This window comes from Cygnus atratus, chromosome 1, assembly GCF_013377495.2.
Source record: "Cygnus atratus isolate AKBS03 ecotype Queensland, Australia chromosome 1, CAtr_DNAZoo_HiC_assembly, whole genome shotgun sequence".
In the NCBI taxonomy this organism is placed as follows: domain Eukaryota; kingdom Metazoa; phylum Chordata; class Aves; order Anseriformes; family Anatidae; genus Cygnus; species Cygnus atratus.
The window spans coordinates 197748591-197762573 of record NC_066362.1 but is presented as its reverse complement, the minus strand read 5'-3'; the positions used below and the strand labels follow the sequence as shown (position 1 = coordinate 197762573).

Below are 13983 nucleotides of genomic sequence, written 5' to 3'. Positions count from 1 at the left end.
TGATTTGAAACCTTCAAAGTGTCTTTTCAAATTAGGAATCCCTGTGTATTCAACACCAATGAAAAAACAGACTGATACGACTTCTAACAACAGAGACAGTCTTGAAATTTTTGGTAGTATGTCTTTAAGCATGAGATGGAGACATTAATGGATGGTTAAGACCTTTACACTTGATTGCCAAAGCAATCTTAAGAACTTGGACATCTCTTTAATTAAAAAGTTTAAATGTAAAATGGTTTAATTCCTTTGATCATTTGGAATGTTCTAAGTATTAGCTTTTGCTGCAGTTTTGCATGCAGTTTATGAATGGAATAAGAGTTGCTATTTAATTTCTAAACTTCCATTTTTAAAAGCTTGCAGTAAAACTAAATTCTTCAGCCACTCCCTGTGTAGCAAGGGACTGCTCCAAACAGCCTCACATTTTGTAGATAAAATATTATTGACATGGATAATGCATATTGACAAATACCAGTTTCACAGAATTTGAATTATGTTACACTACCTTTAATTATGCTATATTTTGGATAAACTTTTCCACCAAGGAATTGTCAAGGAGCAAAGCAGTGCATACGCTAACTGCTGTATGGGATCACTGAATAGTTTTTGAATCCCTCTTGTTCATCTAGGATATCACTACTTAAAAGTGAGATTGGTGGCAGCAGCATCAATAACCAAGGATGGGTGCCTGAAATTGCTTTATCTTTAGCCAAGCTGAGAGGTAGAACCACACTAGTCAGAAACTTCATACTGCTGTTACAGCACATCTAAATTGTAAGGATTTTAAATGGTCACTTATTACTTCTACACTAACTTTCCAGTATTGTAGTTTAGAAGTGAGAGCAATCTCACTGATTAGAGCAATGAATTCAAAAGGTCATTTATGCCTGCATATGTTTGCTGACTTTTTTGCTGACAATTTTGCTGACAATTACATTATTCAAGTAAATGTTAGTAGATAATAATGGTTTGCCATGTAAGCTGCACTTAACTGTACTTTCTAAGCAAGTCTGGCAATGCACCTGCTATATGCTCAGCTTAGCGAATAACTTCAAGTTCTAAGATTTAGGGATTGAAAAATAATAACCTGAAATAGATAAACTGAAAAAAATACGTATATTCCATATGCTATATGGATACCTTACTGAGTACTGCAAGCTTGGTAGTTAAAGCAGACACTTCTAGCTTCTGTGAAATCAATGCTTACTTCACTCAAAGATACATAAGACTGGTAATAAATACATACTTAACGTGAAGAATTGGAACAAATTGTTCCTTTACAAAACTGTGCTGTAGCTGGGATTTTAATTTAATTTTATTTTTAGTTTCTTTCCTCCTTGATGAAGGAAAGAGCAGTTAGCTGAATCTAGCATGTGAATTTATGAGTGGATGTCAGGCCCCTCATACTACAAATGGCCCGTTCAATCCAGGGCTGACTTCTCAAAAGTATTGTGTTCAGGATGCTTTGGAAAAAGCTTTTTTAGCACCTATCTGCTTTATTATGCACTTGGCAAGAGATTCTTTGTTTTTATGGGTCTAACCTCTGCACCTGAGCACAGTAGTCCTTGAGCAGAGGGAGGGGAAGCTGTCAGCATGACTTGTAAAAGTTGTAGGAGAATGAGCTGAAGTGTGAGAGGCAGTAGCAGCAGTTAAGCTCAAGAAGCCATGTGGCATCTGTAGACAGAGATTAGCCTGCAGTCTCTTACATTTTCAATGTTTATTTCACACTGCTTTACAAAAGCAAAACGGGGTAATTTGAAGATTCATCAGTTTAGTGCTTTGCCTCTCACAAAAGCAAATGTTATTCCACACAGAGGATCTGCAGGTGGAGAATTCAAATGCAGCATGTGGATTCATGCAAACACTAGCTAGCTTACTTCTTGTTTTCCACAGAATAGGAAAACAAAGGTGTCTTCTCTTAACTCGAGTGATTTCAGAACTGTAATTGTAAACACTAAACTTCAAAGTAATGTTGTTTTAATTTTTCTTCCTAGATAGGCTGTTCATCAGTGGGCTCAGTTTGCAAAGGGCTCGACATCTTTCACAAGGAAACTGTACGATATTTCTGCCGTGCCACAGGTGTGATACTTATTTTATCTGCCCACTTTAATTGTTACAGACAGCGTCAGCTTCAGTGCCTGTGTGCAGTTCCCCATTTAACAACCTTTCCTAGCAATGTAATAAAATGTGTGTTAATATCCCTGGGCAATGCAAACAATTGGAAATGTAAGTGGCAGAACTTTGACCAGCTTGGCGTTATTTCAAAGTCAGTTTTGTCTCGAGAAGAATTACAGTTTGTGTTCAGACCTTCAGGAAATTCGTTATGACTGAAAGTAGCAGCATATGCACAATAAACAGGATTCAATCCTTGCAGTTAATTTTTTTTAATGTAATACTGTAATTAGACATAATAAATTTACGTTGAATGATCCTAATGGCTGGTTGGTCTATAGCAGGATACTTGCCGTAGCCAAAATGCAGGCGTCCTTCAAGAGCATGATCATTTCCTTTATGGGTTGATACTAGTTGGTTGGTTGTTTTTAAGAGTGGCAGAGGCTGTAGATTTTATTAGTTAGCCACAAAAATGTGTTTGTGCTCAGCCATGAAAGCGTACTCTTTTACTTTGACAATGACTAGCAGAGCTGAAAATGTCACAGGTCAAAACAGCTCCATCAGACGCAGCTCATTTCATGTCCTATTAGCTTTGCAAGCCAAACAGCTTCTACAGTAGTCACAGACACTTTACCTTATAAGTTTCTTCTTGCTTTCCTTGCCAATACTTTCTCCTGAGGTAGAATTGTTATTTTTGTTATGAGACAGTCCTTGGCTAACATTCAATGGTTTCCAGTTCAATCTCTTCAGTTGTACTTGCTGCAAATGAAAGGATATTATTATTGATTGGCAAATGGATGGGAAGGTCCCCGTTCCAAAATTAACAACTCTGTGTTAATAGCTGAGACATTCTGAACTTTTTAATATTAGCTCAAGCTTACTCATCTACAATTGGGTTTTAAATACAAGACATTTCAAAATATTTGCATAAGTCCCTCACCCTGCTGAATGTGACTCTGGTTTTGTCAAGTACAAGACTAAAGGCACAATGAAAACTAAAACAAAGTCAATAGGGCCATTATACTTTTCTATATGACTTCCAAAAGGAGGGCTGTCCTAAGGTGGGCTCAGGACAGAAGTTATGTCCCTGGTTGGATCCTGTTCTGGATGAGGACAGAGCAGGTGTCCAGTACTGCAGTATTCCTAAAGCCTGCCAAATAATGTATGGGATTCAGACTTTGTAAGACTCTGTCTCTATAGAAACATTGGCTTTAACTGAAGGAAGGAGAGGTTTCATCCAAGTAAGACTGTATTCTGGCATGATATGAAAATTTTCAGTAGCTACAGAAGCTCGTGAGCTGTGTGTGCACTGAAAAAACATCAGCAGCCCTTAGAGTCATAGGTGAGCAGCAGAAAGGAGGAGACAGCGTAAGCCAAATTGATCTCTTTTGACATCAAGTTTTGCAGAGTTGACATAATGTCTGGACCAGGAGGCTTAGGGTTCCTGAGCATCTGTGTTGACCTAGTGAAATATTGACACTTTGGCTGCTTGAAATGTAACAGCTTAAGCAGCACTTCAAAAAGAAACACAGATGTTTTACCTACAGGGCAAGAGACCACAAATGGATCTGCACTTACAAAAAATGGAGGTGAATGGCTGAAATGTTTTGAAGTGGTAAAAGAAACCACCCGTTCCAAGGATTTGCCTAGAGCTTGAGCCCGTGCCCATAGCATGGCATCTTCTCTTGCTACCTAGGCAGTATATCCCCGGCTATGGCTGGAAAGTTTCTTCTCTAATATGTGAAAGCTCCTGTCAGTGCACCTCATGTGTTCTCTTGATCTGTCAACTCTGCTTTCCGTGGCTGGTGCCTTCGGCTCTTGTTAGGAGCCTGATTTTAATATTAGTCAATGTTCATTGAAGTTTGCAACTGGGTCAGCCATGAGGATGGATTAGGGGGTGTTGGAAGGTGAAAAGAGTGGTGTGGTCCTCCATGAAGTGAGGTGGGGACCACTCCAAGGGCCATTTGAGTATCTTCCCCTTGGAGATAACCTTCTGCAGCAGAACCTGAAGGTGTTGCTGGTGCGCTTTGGCTCACGTCCTGTGATGGGGGGCGGTTATTGCAGCTCTGGCCTTTTCTCCCTAAGTTTGGCAGTTAATGAGGTTGGGAAGTGTTTTGAGGTTTCTGATGTAAAATGTATAAGGTAAATGTCCCGTGGATCTCTCTGAACTAACAATCTATTATTCTGTTGCCTGTGTTAGTAGAGGGTTGAACAGGATAACTTAACTGAGCCCATCCAATTTTGTTTCTCTGTCACTGCTTAGCATCTTTACAGCTCAAACTGTGAGTGAATTTTTGGCTCAAAATTCAGATTTGAGAACCCTGTACCTTGACTGCACTCTTAGATACCTGAGAGCTTATGTGTCGTCTTCTGGAATAGGTGCAGGGATTTATTACACAGCCACATGAAGCAGATCAAAATGGCAGATACTGCAGCGAGAAATGCAAAGAGAACCGCTACAAAATGTATATCTTCGTAGATAATCTCTGCAGGGAAGACAGAAATATATTATTAGAAAATCGTTTATGAGCAGATCAATGTTTAAACACAGGGTAAAGCTGAGAACTCCCCTGAAGTTCATACCATAAACATTGACTATGATGGCGCCGTAGGTGTTGGTTCCATGCTCCTCTGTGACAGTGACAAAATAGTAGCCAGCATCTCTCATGCCCACGTTCAGAAGCTGTATAGAGCCATTTTCAAAAATAGTCACTCTGTCCTTGTAGACAGCGGATATGTTAACGTAATTCCCACTTTTCCACTCCACAATTTTGGTGGTGCCCCAGCTCGACACATGCTTCCACTCAACGGTGGCGACGCCTCTGCAAGAGTATTCAACCGAGAGGAGGATATTTTGTGCCACCGTTGCGTTGATGTTGGGCTGTGGGACAGTTAATGATACTCCTCCAGGGGCTGAAAGAGAAAGGAGACAATAAGTGCGGAGGTGATGCAGCAGTGAGTGTCCTCGGCAGGATGGGACCTCTTGCAGGGCAAATCTTCCTGTCCCTGTGACCTGTTTTAGAAGAGGAGAGATTATCCTCTGCAGTTTCTCTCTCTCTCCACTGACTGTGGAAGGAACATACACGTCTAACTTAAGACTAAACACATGTTTTATTTGGTTATAACCAGGAGAAATTTGTCTATCTTACAGGACAAGTAATTGCTTGTGTTTCAGTGTTTTGCTACCCAAGAGGAGACGGTTTGGAAGAGTCCTTCTGGGGAAGGGAGCATAACATTTTCTGAAAAAAATGATCTTTGAATGTATCTCAAATGGAGGAATGGAAATCACATCTTCCTTTCATAAATCTCATCTTTAATACCTTTTAACAATCAAATTCTCTGTGTAAATGTATGGGAAAAATAAGTGCCACATTTGCTTAATAAGCTGAAGATCCCTGCTGTAGGCACTCCCTATCATTGTGCTGCTGTCTCTTCTCATGTCCCTGCAACCCACCTCTCTCCTCAGAGGTTAAATGAACCGTTTTTTTGCGAGCAGTCCTCACCTCCCATCTCCCTCACGTCCCCCAAAGTCAATAGGCTTCACAGGAACGTATTTACAACTTAAATGTTGAGTACTTACTCAAAAAAAGAAAAAAAAGATGGCATTTGTGATTTCAATCACAACGTTCCGGTTTATGGGGACCTTAGGTGAGCCAAGTCAGCCTAAAGCCCCCACTAAAATGGCAAGGAAGTTTGAAGAAATAAGATTGTATAAAACCTGGCTTATTTACCTCATGCCATGGATCAAGAGTAAGGCTTTTGTGTTCATCAGTAACTGTCTTGCCTTTCAAATCCTGCATTTAAATGGAAAGCTTAACTTCCATGGTCAAGGTAACCCACTATACCAGTTAATTATCATCTCCAAAAAGCAAGAACAGGCTTAAACTTGTGAAGACTTGGCAAGGACTTCATTATGTTTGCAGGATGAGAGGGACATAGTAGGCTGCTGGAGAGGTCTAGTAGACTTTAAATCAGAAATAAAGTGTTAGCAACGTTTGAGACAACAGCTACATCAAGGCAGCCAGCTCTTGGCCAGTGCAGATAAATTGCATACAGTCAGAGGTACCTTGTTTCATGGGAAACACGGATTTCTTGGCAAAAATGGATACAAAAGAATATTGAATTCTAACACAATACACACTAATGTGATTATGGAGCTGTTCATAACAGCTAAACTGAACTGATCATTCAGTTTAATGCATAACTGCAATAGCTCTACTTGCGCGGCGGGGGGTTTCTGCCTGAAGATTTGGATGAACACCAAATATCCAAGTTTCAATCGGTGTACATAGTTTTTGAACTAGTGGCCCATTTCAGACACTTGGCTAGAGGCTGAAAGCCTGTTATCCACAGCAATCAAAGCAGACAGATGGCAGATAAAGCACAGAGTAAGCCCTACCATCAAATGCCTTTTTCTGGTTCAGCTTGGAGGAGCTCACCAGCTTGCTCTCATGATGCAGGCACATCCCGAGCACTATTGCTGAGCTGAGGAGCAGTGGTGATCTGCAAATGTCGAACCCAGCGGGGCGAGAGGGTGAGTCCCTCAGCCGTGATGAGGGTGTGGGCGAAGCAGGACCATGGGGAAATGCCTCCTGGAGGCTGTGTGGGGTCTTCAGGAGAAAGAATGCTTAAAAAAGGCAAAGAAAAACATCTCCAAGGGAAAGAAAATTAAAAAAAAATAAATTGATAACCCTCTGGGCCAGTGATACCCCTGAGCAAGCACAAATGGGGAAGAGAGAGGTTAAGTGAATTTCAAGCTGACTCCACTCTGTTTAGGATCCCTCTAACAGGATTCAGAAGCTACTGGCTAAAGTAAGCCAGGGAAACTGGGGAAGCTGGTTTGATTCCTAGATCTTCATCTATGGGACCAGCACAGGAGAAAGCCCCAGCCTCTCTGTTTTTTGACCAGATGGGGTGTAGGCGTTTTCCAGGATAAGACCCCTGGGGTTCTCCCTTCGTGGTACTGTGTCGTGCTCGTGCTGCCCGCTGCCGCTGCAGGGACACCGTGCTTTCCACCTCCAGCTCAGCTGTGCTCTCAGTTTCACCCTGCCTGCATGAGAGACTTGCCAGACCTGTGAAAAAGGGATTTGTGACAGCTAGATAAACAGAACGGACGGGAACTTCTGGTAATCACTGCAAATTGTTCCAATTGTTTTCTGTTCCGTGTGTTCAGTTAAAGGCCTTTTGCTCTGTTTCTGACCAGACAGGAGCTGAGTGTCTCACCACAGCTGCTCTTTTATGCTTTGATAAAGGCATGACTTTGTTTTCGATATAAGACTGCAAGGTGAAGGTAAAAATAAATAAATTTCCTCCACTGAATTATTTGCATGTGTTCTGTTTCCATCCAGCACACTAAGCCAAGTATGGCAACGCAGTACCTAAACACAGAAACCCATTTTTAACACGCAGTCTGCCTGGGTCACCTGAACCGGTCTGAGCTAAGCAGAGCCGCATCAGCCCCGAGAGCAAACATCGCACCCACCTGCAGCATCCTGCGCAACGCCGCTGGGCGCTGCTGGCTGCACCTACGGACCCTTACGGCGCCGCACGAGGCAGGACAAGGTGAAGGGGGTAGCGATGCCGCCTGTTTGCTGGCACACCGCTGCACCACGAACCCTTCGTCCGGCCAGAAGCTCGAGCTGGACGTGCTGCTTTGTGTCCCAGACCTTTTGGCAGCTGCACCGGACGGGTTTGCTGGGTGGAAGAGTGCTGGTGGCGATGAGGCCGGTGCTGCTCACGTGGAGCTCTGGGGTCAAGCGCTGTTGGTCCCCAGAGAAGGATCTCCGTGGACAGGACATCCACCCAGCGGTGTCCCGCTCGTGTGCTGCCTTGGTGAGGAAGGAGGCAGCGCACAGCGGCCAAACCCACAGCCACCCGCAGCACTGCCCACCCTAATTCCTCTGTGTGGGTGCTGGGGGGCTCGTCCTGGTCCCAAAAAATCTTCCGAGCAGCCAGAGTGGAGGCCAGAAACAGGGGAGAGAAGGAGGAGGAGGAGGATGAAAGGAGGAGGAGGAGAAGGAGAGGAGGAGAGGAGGATGAAGAGGAGGAAGAGAGGAGGAGGAGAAGGAGGAGGAGAGGAGGATAAGGAGGTTCAGAGGGGGATGAGAGGAAGATGAAGGGAGGATGAGGAGGAGGAGGAGGATGAGAGGAGGAGGAGGATGAAGGAAGGGGACGGGAGCCCGGGGGCGCAGCGGGGGCCGGGCACTTACTCTGCAGAGCCCACCCGGCGGCCAGGCAGAGGGTGACGGTGCCCACGACGACTCCGCGCCTCCGGCAGCCCCGCGGAGGTCTCATCAGCCAGCAGCCCGGGGGCTCGCATCGACCCCTCGGGGCGGGCCAGCCCGGCCCGGGGGAAGAAGCCGCGGGGCCTCTCCCTCCTTCCCGGCCTTCCTCCCTCCCTCCTCTTCCTCCCCAGGCACCGGGGCCTCCCCTCGGCTCCCCCCCGAGGCGGGTTTGAGGACACGAAGCCGCTCCGGGGCCCGGCCGCCGCCGCCGCCAGGAAATGAGCGCTGAGGGGCGGCCCCGGGCCCGCGGCGGGGCCGGGCCCCGGGCAGGGCGGCGGGGCTGGGACGTGGAGCTCGGCTGGTCCCTGGGGAGCCCCGAGGAGCTGGCCGGGGAGGGCTGCCTCCGGGTTCAGACCCGGTACGAGGGGCTGTGCTGCCCCCCGGTGAGGGCACGGCAGCGGGGTGCTGAGGGCGGCGTGCTCCGGGGTGCTGAGGGGCACCTCGGGCGGCTCGACGGACACCCCTGTGCTCCATGATCCCAAACCTTTAGGGAGGGAGACAGCACTTTAGGTGACTCCAGGAAGGATTTTGAGGAGAAAGCCCCATTATACCTGGAGAGCACTGGTTTTCCATGAGCTTCTAGTCAGAGCTGGAGGGCAGTTTGCCCGGCCAGCTGGACTCCCAGCCCCGCAACACTGGAGGTTCCTTCTCGTGACTCGAGCAAGGCCTTAGATGCTGCCTCCACAACATCCCCACGGGCACACTGATGGGGTTGGGGTGAGGGAAGCGGAGAGCGAGGTGCACAGAGAGCTGGCTGCACGGCCAGGCACCTGGACAAGGGGAGAAATGGGGAGAAAAGGGGAGAGATGGACACGCTGGAACGAGCCTGGTGAAGGACTACGAGGGAGATTGAGGGTTTGGAGTACCTGTCATGCAAAGAGAGGCTGCAAGAGGAGGTAGTTTTCATCCTGGAGAAGGGATGGCTCAGGGCAATCTTGTTAACGTGTATTAATAGCTGATGGTGGGGGGAGAAAAAAAGACAGGGACAGATTCTTCTCAGTGGTGCCCAGTGACGGGACAAGAGCTGACAGTCCTGTTCCCATCCTACTGTATACAGCACAGGCACTGGGTGTTCTCTCCTTTTGATTGTCTTCCAGAAGCCTCCCCCCAAATGCATGTTGTTCTTTCAGAAAAGCTGGGATAGCACAAGATAGGCAGAAACATGATTTGAAAACATATAAATGCCCCAATCCTGAAAACTGATCCTTGCACAAAGATGGATGCTGCCAGGAGAACCACCCCATGACTAATAAAAGGGTCGTACAGAGTGGTGGCACTTCTGTAATTATTCCATGCTTCTCCTCATGTTTCCCTCTCCTGAATATTTCCATAGTGTGGTGTGCAGAAGAGATAGACACCTTGGTCTGTGCATTAGCTCTCTTCATGGGTGAGAGGAAAAAGAGATTCCCTACCTTGCAGGGTAGGGTACCTTGCTGGGGCACCAAGGTCTGCCCGCGCCCCTCAGCCAAGGACTGAGCTAAGACCCATAGAGGGGATGCAACCTGCATGGACTCCAGGGCCCATCTTTCATTCAGGATGCAATAAAATCTCCGGTTTCCCTGACATCTGGTGCATCCCTTAAAGCTCAAGCAATGGGAATCAGGTGAAGGTACAGGGGAAGGAGAGGTCAGTGAGAACTCACTGCCAGAATATAGACTCTGGCACACGTTTTGCAACCTGCCTTCGTCTGGGCATGCCCTGGTGCTGGGGTGTCTGAGGGTGCAGAGGCACCTTACCTGTAAAAACAGCCTGTGAATTGCTGCCGCTCCACCCCATCCGTGTGAGCTGTTCCCGTGGTTCACTAGATCCCCTTTCTTCCATCAGGCCAGCATCATGCCTGTGCTGAAAATGACACCAGAACAAAAAGTCCTGCAGTCCTTCTCCCAGGAGAGAACCCCAGTGGCAAAGTTTCTTCCTGACCCCATCTCTTCATGACGGTTTTATTTCTTAGAGCATTAAAGAAGGTTTCATGGTGATGTGACTTTACATCATTACCCTTATTCATCTATTTAAACCTTTATAAAATTATTTTGGGGCTTTTGACACAGTGACCTGTTTTGGTAGCACAACATAAGGGACATAGGCTTGAATAAAATGAATTGCACCTTGAGTAATTTAAAATGTATCCCGCTGGTTCCATCGATTTAATCTGCTCCATTGGAAAGACAGATGGTAGTCATGAAATTGAAATCCAGGTCTCGAGCTCTTCCCAGATACTGTGAGTTTTGGCTTTGCAGTATAGGGCAAATATCCAGTCCTGGGATAAGAAGCGAGTGTCTGTTTTCAGCATCAGTAATTAACAGCAACAAGATTTTGGATTCCACCTTTTTAGGGGGAGAATTATAAAACATCCAGATTAAAAACAAAACCAACCAACTAGACAAACAAAAATAAACAACAACAACAAAACACAAACAAACCCCAAGCCTGTGCCTCAAGAAACACACTGCAACACATGACAAAATGCTCAGTATTAAGGAAGTATTAATCCAATTCAGAGACATAGGGCTGCTGTTGGGGACATGGGGCTGGGAAGGGAACCAGCCTGGTGGCTCCTGCCTCACATCACTATGGAGTTTCTCATTGCTCAGCTTTGCAGCTCGCACAGAAAGGGTCTGCTGCCTTAAAAACCATCACCAGTGCCTCTCCGGGCAACTTCTGCAACAAATCTTTGGCACGGAGGAGTTTGCTGCTGCTGCTCTGATTTCTCTCACCCTTGTGGGCTGGATGGCTTGAGGAAACCTACCAGTGACTGGTGAGGGGGGCCAGCTTGGCAGCTTGGATGGAGAATCATAGATTGGTTTGGGTTGGAAAGGACCTTAAAGCCCACCCAGCTCCAACCCCCTGCCACAGGCAGGGACACCTCCCACCAGACCAGGTTGCCCAAAGCCCCATCCAGCCTGGCCTTGAACACCTCCAGGGATGGGGCATCCACAGCTTCTCTGGGCAGCCCGTGCCAGGGCCTCACCACCCTCTGAGTGAAGAATTTCCTCTGAACATCTAATTTAAATCTCCTCTCTTTTAGTTTAAAACCATTCCCCCTTGTCTTGTCATTATCTGCCCAAGCAAAAGGTTGCTCTCCATCTTTTTTGTAAGCCTCCTATAAGTATTGAAAAGCTGCAATAAGTATGCCCCCACAAAGGCTGAATCCTACTCCGCCTTTCCAAAAATCAGAGGATTTTACTGCTTTACATGAGAAGCATCACTTTAGGGCTCCAAGGGCTTTAGAAAGACCATCCATGTCCTGAGCAGTGTTTGAACCCAGAGCTTCCTGCCCCACAGCACAAATCACTTGACTCCAGGGAGGACCTATAATGACCACGTGGTTCATTAGCAGCTAATCTAACCTAATTTGACCTCCATGCTTGAATTCTGGTGAGCCCCAGGGGGTCAGCACCCCCTGATTCCCCCCAGCATGTGGCTGCGTCCCAGCACCCCAAATGCCAAGGGGGGGCTCCAGCAGACCTCTCTTGCTGCTGGAGCAGCTAACCCAGAGAAACTTCACCAGAAAGCCAGGTTGGGGCGTTAATGCTGAGATTATTTACCTCGCCATATTCTTGACTCATTTTCCTAACGAAGCTTTTTATTGAAATCCTGTCCGACCACATTCAGATGGAGGTAATGATACGCCGCTCCGGGTTACAGAGGTTTCGTCCATTAGTCTTGCCCTTCTGTCTTTATTTTAATCAGTTTGCCAAGCAGCAGCTCTAGAAGCACAAGCATATCAAACAATAAGGCACAGGCTGCGAGGAATTAGTTTTTCCTGGTTTAATTATAAAGTGGCTTTAAAGTAGCAGGCTTTGGGAATGATTTACAAGCGTTGTGAAAGATTCATTTCACCACCCATACAGTGCTATTGACACCTGGAGATTTTTACAGCTCCGTGCTTAATTCCAGTATTTTTATTTTATTTTCCCCCTTCCCCTCAGTTATTTCCACCATTTTAAGGGTCCCCCCTGCTCTCCTTCCCTCTTTGCTCTTTGAGAACCTCTCAAGTTTGTCTGGAAGGTCTGATTTCTTTTGCTGGTGTCATTAATAATGGAACAAAACCACATTAATGACTGCAACAGCAGTCAGATAGGAGCCAGAAAGCTCCTTTCAATCTCTAATATGCTGTATGAGTGCTCTGAAATGCTTTAGACAGAGCTTTGGTGGTTTTTTGATTTTTTTTTCTCACCCTTTTCCTTCTGAACCAGTGACAGAAACATGTAGCAGAGGTACAGAAGGAAAAGAGGCAGCATCCTGCTGCACCCTCCTCTTTCACATGGAGTCAGCAGCCCAGGCTTGCCTTATTCCAGCCTTTTGGAAGTGGAAGGGACGTTTGTTGGGAGGACGAGGAGGTTTCAGTCTGTAAAAACATTCCTTCCTTCCACATGAGATGAAAAAAGCCCTTTGAAGTAGAACCTGGCCAAATCTTTGCTCTGTGTGCCAGTGGTTTCTTTCTGCCTTTAATTTTTTTTTTTTTTGGCAGAGGTACGGCACAAAAAGCCCTTCTCTTACCCGAGATGAATCAATAGCTGTAACAGGAGAGACCCCGGCAGTCCTGGTCTGTCAGCATTCCTCCACTTTTTAAGCTATCTGAACTGATTCTCTGTGGTTTGAGGTCTGTGGTTTGGGAGGGGGGGAGGGAACAGAGGAAAAAATAAAATGAAGTGAAATTCAACCTTGAAAGATGCAGAGCTGTATACGTGAGGATGCACAGATGCTTCCCCATTTGGAAATAACATTTATCAAATCAGGGGTACTGAAAGCCCACATTCAGATGGGAATGTCTGGGTGACTGCACTGCCCACGAGGCACTGCTCAGGGTCAGTGACGAAGCAGGCGTTGGCTATGTGGCATTAAAACTTTACCACCAGGAATATCCTCACCCCTCCACACCCTTCTGAAATATAGAGATCACAGTGCCCCCTTGGGAAGCCAAGGCACGGAGTTGCTGGTTTCTGGGAAGCTTGTGGCAGAAGCCCCAGCTTTCCTGAGTCTCTGGGGTCACCTCCAGAAGGTGCGGCAAGGACACTGTGTGCAGCCAGCACTGTGACAGTGGCTGTGGGCTCGTGCTGTGGTAGTAGGACGTTATATCATCGCTGCAATTCACTGAGCTCCTCATTAGTGGGTTTTTCTCTTTCTGTCTTCTTTCCCTCTTTTTGGTCCTGTTCATCATGCACAGTGCAAACGCCTGCAGATGATGTCAAAACACTGGGACAGAAATCATCGAAGTGAGACGTGGTTCATGCACTACAAACCATGCCAGGAGAAGCAGCTTCACCCAGGGAAGCAGCTACTGCACCAATCGGGGCAGGTGTGGCGACCATGAAAACCTACCCAAATCCTGCAAAAGGAGAAGTGAATCTGGCTTGTCTGGAGGAGCTGGCTGCAGAGGCTTTCTGGTATGGATCTGCCATCAAGATGCTCCCAGAGGCAATGGCTACATCCATGCATCACTTTTACCAAAGCTACTGGGGTGGGATTTCCAGCTTGGTGTGGCCGGTGTGCATCTCCTGGGAGCTTGGGGGTGCTGCGCCTGCAGACACAGGCATGCTGTCTCTCCCAGACAGCTGTGTATGTGCCACCTGAAGGCTTGTTCCTCAGA

At 46.6% G+C, this 13983-nt stretch overlaps 1 protein-coding gene across 2 annotated transcripts; it reads right to left on the bottom strand.

The window, feature by feature from the left end:
- Positions 1-2365: 2365 nt before the first annotated feature.
- Positions 2366-8611, bottom strand: VSTM5 (V-set and transmembrane domain containing 5). 2 transcript variants are annotated; one of them, XM_035542653.2, is made up of 4 exons: positions 8319-8611; positions 4693-5022; positions 4458-4595; positions 2366-2868 (listed from the first exon to the last, which is right to left on the bottom strand). In XM_035542653.2, the coding sequence occupies exons 1-4, from the start codon at positions 8401-8403 to the stop codon at positions 2825-2827; spliced, it is 597 nt and encodes a 198-aa protein (XP_035398546.1). In that variant the 5' UTR covers positions 8404-8611; the 3' UTR covers positions 2366-2824. The 2 variants fall into 2 exon arrangements, with proteins under 2 accessions (XP_035398546.1, XP_035398547.1); XM_035542654.2 differs by lacking the exon at positions 8319-8611 and adding an exon at positions 6509-6624.
- Positions 8612-13983: the final 5372 nt, after the last annotated feature.